At 34.9% G+C, this 11,633-nt stretch overlaps 1 protein-coding gene across 2 annotated transcripts in view; it reads left to right on the top strand.

Moving 5' to 3' along the window:
- The window catches only part of LOC133188475 (5'-AMP-activated protein kinase subunit gamma-1-like), a 124,564-nt gene that overhangs the window by 17,554 nt on the left and 95,377 nt on the right, over positions 1–11,633 (top strand). The window contains exon 1 of one of the 2 annotated variants that reach the window (XM_061323922.1): positions 4,000–4,182. The exons of the other annotated variant lie outside the window; for it this stretch is intronic. Coding sequence (XP_061179906.1) covers positions 4,015–4,182 — 168 coding nt within the window. The 5' untranslated portion in view covers positions 4,000–4,014. Of the gene's footprint in view, positions 1–3,999; positions 4,183–11,633 lie in introns of those variants that run through there. 2 annotated transcript variants of the gene reach the window in all.

The raw sequence follows: 11,633 nt of genomic DNA, 5'->3' as shown, positions 1-11,633 counted from the left end.
AATAAGAAAATAACTGAAAAAATGTCTGTTTAATGGTTGACTAATATACATAGTGAGTAGAGACAACTAACATTTGACTTTCTGTTAAAGGGCAATGTGTATTGTGTATCTGAGGCCGGGCTGATGGTATTTTACAGAACTATAATGGTTCTACTCTGTATGAAACAGTCTCCGAGGGATTATTGACGTTGTAAACCATATACACAAAAATTGATTAGGCTTTTTCTCTTTATGATTTATTGGTCTCTCTTGAGCTGTATGTAACTCTGTTTTTTAAAATCATTTTTCTTTTGTTCTTGCATATGACATTTATGAAAAATAAATAGCATAAAAGTTGAAGTGGATTCTAGGAAATAAAAAAATTGCACAAAAATGCATTTTAAATAGTTTATCTCCAGTCTTATTTGACACCAGTGTTATGGAATGAATTGTAGATGGGTTTAACTATTGAGAAGCATATTTAATGTATTTGGCACTAATTACAATGCTCAGAATTACTACCTTCTCAAGTACAAAAACATTTCTGGATTTTGCAGTGCATTTGTAAATATAAGGTTATATTGAACATCAGAGTTGACAATAAAAGGTGGTGGTGGTGGGGGGGGGGGGGGGGGGGGACTTGTCAATCTTTAGCCTGTCTATTTGAACACTGATGCTGCCTGTTAGAGAAGAACTGGCCCTGTTTGATTTGAACACTATAGCTGCCATTAAGGGTAGAACTTATCACCTGGTTTGAACACTGAAGCTACCAGTTAGAGATTCTATCTGGTTTGAACATTGTTCTCTATTGTCACCAAGGGGAGAAATCATCCTGGCTTGAATGCCATGTAATTTTTTAAGGCTTCTTGACCAGTTTCTGTTCAGGAAAACTCCAATTCAAAAAAGTCTTTTAAAAAATAACTGTTTCCATGGAAAATTTACCCACTCTATTGATGGATGCACATTTGAGTGTTCTTAGCAGGAAATGTGATGTTCATTCTAACTGACTGCTGCATTTGTTAGCTCTGTTTATGCATGTCCACATAATACGTCTTTTCCTTTGTGAATGGTTTGACACAAATTACGTAATTTTGCCACATGCAGTCTTAGAAGAATATGTTGATGTAAATCTTCTAAAAATGAAGATGTGTTACTCGTTTTGTGTGATACTTATTAATTATTAAAAAAGACAAATATCATGTGACTCAATTATGACACAATTCCTCTTTATTTTCTTTTTTTCTCGGTTATGTAGGCCTTAAAATTGTTTCTGTTGCTTGCTTCAAGATCTTCATTATAGTTTATCCTTGATTTGTGAATCTTGAGATGACTCGACTGTTGGAGAATTGCTGAAAGCAAAATTCTGACAGAAAATTCTGACAGTGTGACATTTCTCTTGACTTGTAAATATGATTAGTTCTTGTCACAAATCAGTCATCTTGTCATAGCCAACTCCCCTTTTTTACTCAAACATATAAATTTAACTGAATTTTATTTTTAAAAAAAACATAGAGAATAAATGTATAATTTCATAATTAAAACTAGATTTATTGTACAGTTAATAACCATTTATATATTTATTGTATTTCTTAAATTTTGTATTCTATTTGGAGTTCTCCATTATTCTTGAATATTATTCCTTGGAAATCATTTTGTTTATCATTGATGTAATAGATTGGCTCAACCAAAAAAAACCAACTTTTTTGCTTTGAATTCCGTCATTCATCCTTGAGTTTCATCTGATGTTGAGGTTGGATATTTATAAATATATATGTATATCCAGGTCATTTTCGTCTATCACTTGGACTCTTGAGATATTTTTGGGCTTAACTTAACTTTCAACTTAACTTTATTAACTTAAACTTTCCCAACCCCACTTTTTTGGCAAAGAGAGACATAATATAGGCTTTGAAAATTGGGGCTTAGCCCTCAAACATTTTTTTGTTGGTTTAGCCACCCCACCCCACCCCACCCCCTCCACTTGTCTGAAGTCTTATACTTGTTCCTTTGTACATAGTTAATGGCAAAGAACCATTTGTGTTTCATCTAAATATCTTTTAAAAGTACCAGTGACTGCTAATGTTTTTACACCACACTTGTTAATGTGATATACTTCAGATATTCAGTAGGATTTAATAGGAGTGCATTACAATTGATATTTTTTAAATCAAAGTGCAAAATATAACTGAATAATTTAATTATTACTTGTCATAAAGTTTTATGCAGAATCTGTAACCTAAGAGTGAAATTTTTATTAACAGTATGGTGATGAATAAGTCTTTCATGGAGAGATATTCTTAAACCAATTTTATGAACATTAGAAATCTTTGCGAATATTGGTCTGATGATGGATTTTTGGGGTAAACACATTTTATACTAATCTGTAGATAAATTGTCAAATTTGCTTAAGAGATCTAGAGAGGATTTGCAGATATCTTGATGTCAAAAGTTTTTTTGACAACAGTAAGTAGTGAATTTAAATTTAGATAATTGGTAACTAGAGATATCCATTTGATGCCTAAAGTTCTAAGAAGTCATAAAAAATTATTGCATTTAAATTGCCATAATGTGAAAGCAGGATATTTCAATCTAATTTTACACCTCTTAATTACTTCAGTTCCTCATGGTGTATATAATGTCCGTTGAACATCATTTTATTCATGAAGAATTTTAAAAGTTGAAATTAAATTGATATTTAAGGAAGAGGAATTAAATTTGGAAATCATCAAAAGAGATATTCAGTTTTAAAACCATGATGGCTTTTCTCACCTTGTTTGACCTGCTAGTTATGTGGCATGTAAGTGCCTTTTGCATAAATAATATATGCATTTAGCCCGAGGGAGATGATATATTTCTCAGTAAAAATAGTTCTGAGAAACTAGATTTCGGCAAGTGGTGAACCAGACCTTATATGGAGCAGAACGAAATCATTGATTTTCATTTGTGTGATACGTTTATTGTCTGTTTTACATTTTCTGCGCTTACAAAAATCATTTCATTGTGGAATTAACATATTTGCACTTACTTTATATATAATGAAGTAAAACTTCTCTTTTTTGAAGCATACGCAGATCTTGAGAGTTTAAACTTTCTGCAAGAAGTCTTTTCCTGTGTTTTAAAGTTCTTTGATTGATTTGATAAGCTTAATTATCAATTAAATGATATATGTGTCTCTTGCATGGTGGAAGTGTTCACACCAGATCCACGTGCTTCTGACATTGTATTAATGATTGATAATACCTTGTGAATAGTTTTTAACAGAGGATTATCAGATTAACAGGGGATTACATTTTGATTCATAATTTGTGGATTTAAAATAGTATGGATTAAAGAGCTCAACCACTAAAAACCTGCCCACTCAGGCCAGCATTGTAAATGACCACAGTACCGGTGATTGATATATCAGCTGATTTTGGTGACATAGATCCAGGACTGTACTTGTTTGGTTACTTACTGTGATCCAAAATTTTGGCCATTTCCTGTGTTTGTTATTTTACTCTTGGGTTACTATGCTATCAGCTTGACTCTATACCCTTGAATGAAAAATTACTGAGAGTCAGTGCTTGGAATACATGAAGCGTGGACCGACAAAGCAGATTAGGCAGTCATTGCTGGTCTGTTTTTAATTTTATTATATAAATGTAATTGGTGTGTAAATTACTCAGGAGATATATTCCCAGCATTACACTAGCTTAGGTTACCTTGCCTAAGTGCTTTCTGTGGTATCAACTATAATCGTGAAGAGTTCTTCTCAGTGACTATCTTTAATACTATACATTAGTGCCTTTGATTTCTATTTTAATTCAAAAGTCCGGAAAACACAGCAGTAAAAAGCTGAGAGTAATGACTGTTTTTGGGGATAAATGTGTTTAATCTATTGGAATACAATATATCACTGTGTTTACTTCAGCACTGTAAAAGCTAGCTCATAGTGGACTTGAGTTGCTTCTGATAAGTGGCTCTTGAGTGACAAAGGAATTCACATTTTAACTGTATTGGATTATTATTTTTTAAAATTTGGATTAAATTTTGAGGATGTCAAGCCACAAAGGATCCCGCCAGCATAATAACCACTCCCTACAGCAGCTGGCCGTGGGGTTACATCCACTGAATTTACATGCCCCTGACACGCCCCCTGTGTTCACCTTCACTGTGACAGATTATAGTGTTCCAGACAAACCCAAAGATGCCACTCATACTCAGGTAAAGAATTCTCCTATGTATAACATGATAGTTATTATTAACTTACATAACATTCTTACCCTTACTGTGTTACTGCTGTCAGTGACTGCACTATGTTGAAGATGGAATGTATCAAGAGTAATAGGAAGGAGAAAATTTATGGTTTGACCAGGAATTGAATCAAGAACCCCTGCATTATACTGGTCAAGGTGCTCTAACCACTTAGCTACCAAGGTTGATACCCACGGTCCATAAACCCCATACCACTAGGTTCCTTCTTCGTTAAATTGTTTTTACCCTGAAATTCACACAACCCAGATTCTTTGGCCGCTGGCAGGACTTTCACTCACCTGCAAGTCTAGGGGTGGTCAATGGCACCCAATGTAATAGGAATGAGAAAATTTATGGCTTGGATGGAAATCAAACAGGCCAATATCCACACTCCATATAGTCCAAACCATCCCTTACACAAGCATTATAAAGTGTTTGCTATATGTTGTGAATTGTGAGTACTATTTACAGTGTGTAACGGGAGAGGAGAAAAATGCAGCGGACCAGACCGGGATTTGAACCCGGGCCCCCTGAATCTCCAGTCAGGTGCTCTACCAACTGAGCTATCTGGCCACCGGCGATCGAACCCGTCTGACCGCCACATTCCTCCCTCCTTAAAGGTCTTCAGCCCCCGAAGACACAAACCCAGGCTCTTCCCTGGCAGGTCTTTCACCTGTCACTTCCAGGGCATGGCACGGCACCAAATTTAACGGGAGAGGAGAAAAATGTAGCAGACCAGACCAGGATTCGAACCCCGGGCCCCCTGAATCTCCAGTCAGGTGCTCTACCAACTGAGCTATCTGGCCACCGGCGATCGAACCCGTCTGACCGCCACAAGTGCAAGGTGGATATTATGATTCAGCCATGATAAATATATGAGCTGTGATTTTTAGATGGAATGAGTCTTTGACAAATAACAAAAACAAATTACCACATGTGGACAGGTGAAGAACAATGACAGAACATGTATATATTGTGTAGTTTGTTAAGTATTTTCAGTGAACTGGTACATCTCCAGCTTTAGCATTCTTTATAATTGTTCCTTTCCTCTCCATGATCCATATCCCAAGCCCCGTCAATTGTCAGAGACCCCCTCATTTTTGTAACAAAAATTCAGTACACAATTTGCTCAACCTTTAGACTCACTGGAAGCATTAATAGTAGAGTCAAGCTTCTTATCAATGGTCTGTTCCCAAAGTCCCCATAAACACTTAACAATTAATGCACTTGGAAGAGAAGGCCACATAGTATACCTATATATTAACATTACGACAAACAGGACAGGGCTCTACAGTGTAGAATTTAAAGTAAGATATATACATACTTAGATTGCTGTGATTTAACCATATTTAAATTTAATGTATTTTGTACTCAGAATGCAAATGATACATATTCATCTAATCAAACTTAAGAGTGCGACATTTGGGACAGAATTTTAAGGTACATTAGATATTATACTCCAAAATTTGTTGGCAGAAAATAATTTGGTTTTGCCATGTTTCTTCATCTTTCTATTCGTCATGGTTATGTAACCATTTTGGGGGAAATTTTCTTTAAGATATAGTTTCCCATGATCTCAAGGTGTCTTTTGATCAATATTTAAGGTCATATCACCTTGGTAAAGGTTACAGAACAATGAGACCCTTGAAATTCTTGCTGAGATTAGTATTGCTCACTTGGAATAAAAACAATTTTTTTATGTGTTTTTACCCTTGATAAGAGAGTGCCTCATGGTTTGAATGAAGAATGTGTCTCCAAAGTTGACAAATAAAAAAGTGTTTGTTAATGTTACTTAACACAGGGGAGAAAATATGACAAACCAGACCAGGATTTAAACTCAGGACACCTGAGCTCTACCAACTGAGTTGATCATGGCTGCCACAGTTACCCCCTCCCCCCTTTTCCTTTCCCCCCTTTTTTTCCAAAGGGGAAGTTCCTTTGTGATATTAACTTGCAATTAACTTTGAACATCTTTGAATGCTTTAAAACAATTTTCAGCTTTAGCATTAACTGTTAGCATAGCTACATATTATAATATTATGTTTACATCAAATGTGTTAAAAATTTGTCAGAATTAAAGAGAAAATTTTAGAGCATCTTTGATACATTATCTTTTATTTATTTAAAAAAAAGTCTTCAAATTACTTTCTTCAATTTGATTTACTTTCTTTCGACCCAAGCAATTGCTGCACTCTTTTCTTTATAAAGTGTAGATTCATTCAGGTCTCAACTGACAGTAAACTTAGATAGGCCCAGGTGACCCTGTCTAAAAATAGATAGATAGAATTTGACCGCTATGTGAGAAAATTGCTCTTTTGTTACTGGTAAAGTGAACTATCAAAGCTACAGTTTAAAGGTTCAAAAAGCTTTTAGGCAATAAAAAATAAATAAGGCATCGATCTTCTTAGTTCTCTTACTGCAAGAGGTTTAGAAAACTAAGGGTGATGTTGAGGTTGAATAATGTGACATAAAAAGGGGGGGGGGGGGGGCTTCATTAAATTTCAAATATAAATATTTCGTTTCGTGGTGCAATATCTTTGTAAAGCTTTATTTTCATTCTGGCTGAGGATTAATACAGAGTATCAAATAAATGAACCATCTATATAAGTTAATTATTTTCATTAACACAGTTTTCCCTGTATAAGAATGTCTGTTGGATGTAATAATACAATAAAGATATTTCCTGGAGTTTAAATGATCATACACAGAATTTACAATTGAATTTAACAGAGCAATAATTAAGAGCATTTATAAGAAGGAAATATTGTAAAATGCAGTGTTTTTTGTATGAATGTAATAACTTGAAATACCAGGCTGAGCTTACTTTTTCCCATTAGAAAAAAATAAAATCTTCAGGGATGCCATCTATTACTTTTATGAATCAAAATATTGTAAACTCTCTCTCTGTCAAATAACATGCATATATTGTAGATACAGGTAAACTTCGTTATCTTGACATCGACGGGACCATCGGAAAATGTCGAGATATCCAAGATGTCGAGATATCAGAGTTGAGACTTGAATTTCAATGCATAGCAAAACAGACAAGCTTATTATATGTACATGACATCAATGTAGACTGTAGCTCAACATATTTCAGAATTCCCTCTATTTTTATTAAAAATCTAAGAAGTTATTTTAAAAATCTTGTTTATAAAACGTGTTCTTTATCGAAATTTTTCTAAATTCACAAAATTTCAGCACAAAGTTACAGCATTCGCATGTAACTTGCCTTTTTGTCAGAACAGGATACGAAATGCGCTCTATAAACTTCTAACCATATAAAGTCGTCATCTGATATACGGAAAAAAATTAAATGCGAATTATTTTTTTCTTATTTCATTCAGGAAGATTGTACAGAAAAATTAATTTTTAAATAGATTTGTGTATCTAAACTAACGTAGTGATGTTACAGATGCATGAATTATGGCTGATTCAGTCAATCGTGTCGTTAATTGGATTGTTTCCTGTTGAATACATTTTAACTACAAAATATCATTAAAACATCTTTAATTCCTTAGTTTGAATTATTCGGTGTGTTTGTTATTCATTGTAATTAAGTTACCTTTTTCCAATTTAAAAGTTATGTTAGGTTTCGATATGAATAACCTTCTGTACATTTACGCAGAATCGTGTAGATTTAGCAATGATATTAACCAAGCTGAACATTAAGCAATTAACTTCTCAAAGACGCCGAGGGGGCTTGGGATTTACCTACAAACACAGTCTATAGAATTAATTAAGCAGCGTGCAGTCAAAACATGGGTGTGAAAGGTGTGAAATAGATACCCAGAGTCGTCCGTGTACGACGAGCGACCCTATCTGACGAACAGTTAGGTTCAGTAGAGCAGAAAATGCTGATGTCGACACATACCAGGTAAATTTTGCTCTTTGGACTGTGAATATATGTCGAGATAAGCCGGGTTGTTGACATTTCCGAGGTAGACGTATCAGAGTGTTTGCAAATCATTTATACAGTAAATACTGATGGGACCGCGGTAGGATGTCGACATATCCCAGGTTGTCAACATATCCGATGTCGAGATACCAAAGTTTACCTGTATATTGATATTCTGTTGCACATATTATCATGAACTTTAAAGTCAAATATAAGTATCATTTTATACTAGCACTGCATGGTCATTAGAATCCACCAATTGTTCTGTTTATTAAAAAGATATTTTGAAATCAGTCAACATATTCAGATTCCTTATGAATAGTGTCAGTCAGATTTGCCAGCAGGGAATTTTTTTTAATGCTGCTTTATGAATCTTTTGAACTGATGGCATTCATTTGTTTCTCATACAAAATGTGAACAGGGAATCTTTGAATAAAATCCCCATTAATTTGTGATGAGAAGGAATATTGTGCATTGTCATGAATAAATAGCTCTAGGACCTGTTCCATATCACCTTGAAATCTATAATCATGTTACATTTGTACAGTTTGTTTAGCTTTTATTTTTAGTAGAGCATATTACAATTCTACGGATTCAGGGCACCTGCTGATAAATGTCTGCAGTCATTGATTTCTTTGTCCGTAGTTCCATCTGCAGGCCATCTTACAGGTTCATCTAATCACCTGATACTGTCAATGACAGATTCATCTATTCACCTGAAACTGTCAGTGACAGGTTCATCTTATAACCTGAAACTGTCAATCATAGGTTCATCTATTCACCTGATACTGTCAATGACAGGTTCATCTATTCACCTGAGACTGTCAATGATAAGTTCATCTATTCACCTGATACTGTCAATGACAGGTTCATCTATTCACCTGATACTGTCAATGACAGGTTCATCTATTCACCTGAAACTGTCAATCACAGGTTCATCTATTCACCTGAAACTGTCAGTAACAGATTCATCTATTCGCCTGATACTGTCTATATAGGTTCATCTAATCAATTATGCTGTCAATGATAGATTTATCTAATCACCTGCTACATGTACTATCTGATAGATTCATCTATTCACCTGATACTAACTGATAGGGTTCATCTGTTCACCTACCATACTGTTTGATAGGCTCATCTGTTCACCTACCACCAATACTATCTGATAGGTTTATTTAATCACCTGATACTATCTGAGGTTTATCTAATCACCTGATACTACCTGATAGGTTTATTTAATCACCTGATACTTTCAATGATAGGTTCACTTAATCACTTGATACTGTGTGATAGGTTCATCTGTTCACCTACCATACTGTTTGATAGGTTCATCTGTTCACCTACCATACTGTTTGATAGGTTCATCTGTTCACCTACCATACTGTGTGATAGGTTCGTCTGTTCACCTACCATACTGTGTGATAGGTTCGTCTGTTCACCTACCATACTGTGTGATAGGTTCGTCTGTTCACCTACCATACTGTGTGATAGGTTCGTCTGTTCACCTACCATACTGTGTGATAGGTTCGTCTGTTCACCTACCATACTGTGTGATAGGTTCGTCTGTTCACCTACCATACTGTTTGATAGGTTCGTCTGTTCACCTACCATACTGTTTGATAGGTTCGTCTGTTCACCTACCATACTGTTTGATAGGTTCGTCTGTTCACCTACCATACTGTTTGATAGGTTCGTCTGTTCACCTACCATACTGTTTGATAGGTTCGTCTGTTCACCTACCATACTGTTTGATAGGTTCGTCTGTTCACCTACCATACTGTGTGATAGGTTCGTCTGTTCACCTACCATACTGTTTGATAGGTTCGTCTGTTCACCTACCATACTGTGTGATAGGTTCGTCTGTTCACCTACCATACTGTTTGATAGGTTCGTCTGTTCACCTACCATACTGTTTGATAGGTTCGTCTGTTCACCTACCATACTGTTTGATAGGTTCGTCTGTTCACCTACCATACTGTTTGATAGGTTCGTCTGTTCACCTACCATACTGTGTGATAGGTTCGTCTGTTCACCTACCATACTGTTTGATAGGTTCGTCTGTTCACCTACCATACTGTTTGATAGGTTCGTCTAATCACCTAATACTGTCCGATAGGTTCATCTCTGATCACCAGATACTGTAGTGGTAGGTTTTATTAAGTGCTGTGAATCACATTTTATTTGCGAGAACTTTATTTTCGCGTACGTGAGGTAGTGTGCTCGAGAAAATATCATTCTCACATATATTAGTATTCCTAAAGATGATATAGAGCAGTGATCACAATTCGTGAAAATTTTGTCTCGCTAATAAGGAGTCAATGTCTGTCTCATGAAAATAAGGTGTCGCAAAAATTTAGGGTGTGCTTGATTTACCTTAACTTGGTGTACACCAGTGTACACCGTTGTGAAAGATGATGATGTATAATCAAGTGCATTTTACGAGGTGTAGTGTATATGGTGTAGTATATGTTTTGCATCTCGCCAGTGTGTGGCTAAAAATTTTTGTTTAACAGTCAGGGGTGATACTCAAATCCGTCATTTTTAAAATGACGATTTTTAGTCATAAAATAAAATTTTTATTATGACTTAAACTCGTCATTTTTAAGAAAATGATGAAAAACAGTCATAAAAATTTAGAGTGTTTCTAGAATACCGAGTTACCTCTCTTTGAAAAATGTTAGATCCACCAACCGAAAAAAGGACAAAAAACATCGTAAACAAACTTCATTTCTCTAATACAGTTGACTACAATACTGGTTATGTCGACAGTACAAATTTCGCAAACAAAAATAAGAGTGGAAGAGTTATTTGTCAATTTATTTGCATTAAATAGGAAAGAAGACGAAAATGACGATATGCCGTCTTTTTTCAAAATGGAGGGTCTGGGCGCACTGAAATATCTCGCTTGTTTTACGGGGCGCACTAATTTTTTATGGCTTTAACTTTTTGTCGAGACTTTTCTCTACAAGTACGTATTCTTCCAGACGGTGTACTATATGTTTTTATAGGTTTAAAAGCCATGTAAAAATGGCGAATTAGTTCTACCAAAATTCGACATTTTACCGCTAAATAATAACTTTAACCTTCCATGTTGATGTTCTAACGCACGTGGTCGGCAGTAATTAGTGACTCGGATGAAATGAAACTTGCGTAAACACTCTTCTTTCAGCGGTGAATTCAAATTTCGCTTTTATGTAACCAGGATAGAAGAATTAAGTTGAAAAAGAAAATATGACGATAGTAAGTCATATTGACAAAAATGACGAAAATACGTACTTAGTAAATATGACGATTATCCATCATTTTTCAGAAATGACGGATTTCAGTCTCACCCCTGACTGTTTAAAGTGAAAAAAAAAATTAAAAAACATTAATAATTGACTAAATTATTTAAAATGGTCAAAAAATGATTTCAATGTCATCACTTACACACAAAAGACAACTTGAATGTGATTTCTTATCCTTTATATTACATAAAACCATTTATTAAATTTTCAATCATACCATTCTCCACCATATTGGA

The sequence above is a fragment of the Saccostrea echinata genome, unplaced genomic scaffold, assembly GCF_033153115.1.
Source record: "Saccostrea echinata isolate AGI-Se365-2 ecotype Australia unplaced genomic scaffold, CSIRO_AGI_Sech_v1 ptg000016l, whole genome shotgun sequence".
NCBI lineage: Eukaryota > Metazoa > Mollusca > Bivalvia > Ostreida > Ostreidae > Saccostrea > Saccostrea echinata.
The sequence above is the reverse complement of the archived record's forward strand: the minus strand, read 5'-3'. Positions and strand labels throughout refer to the sequence as shown.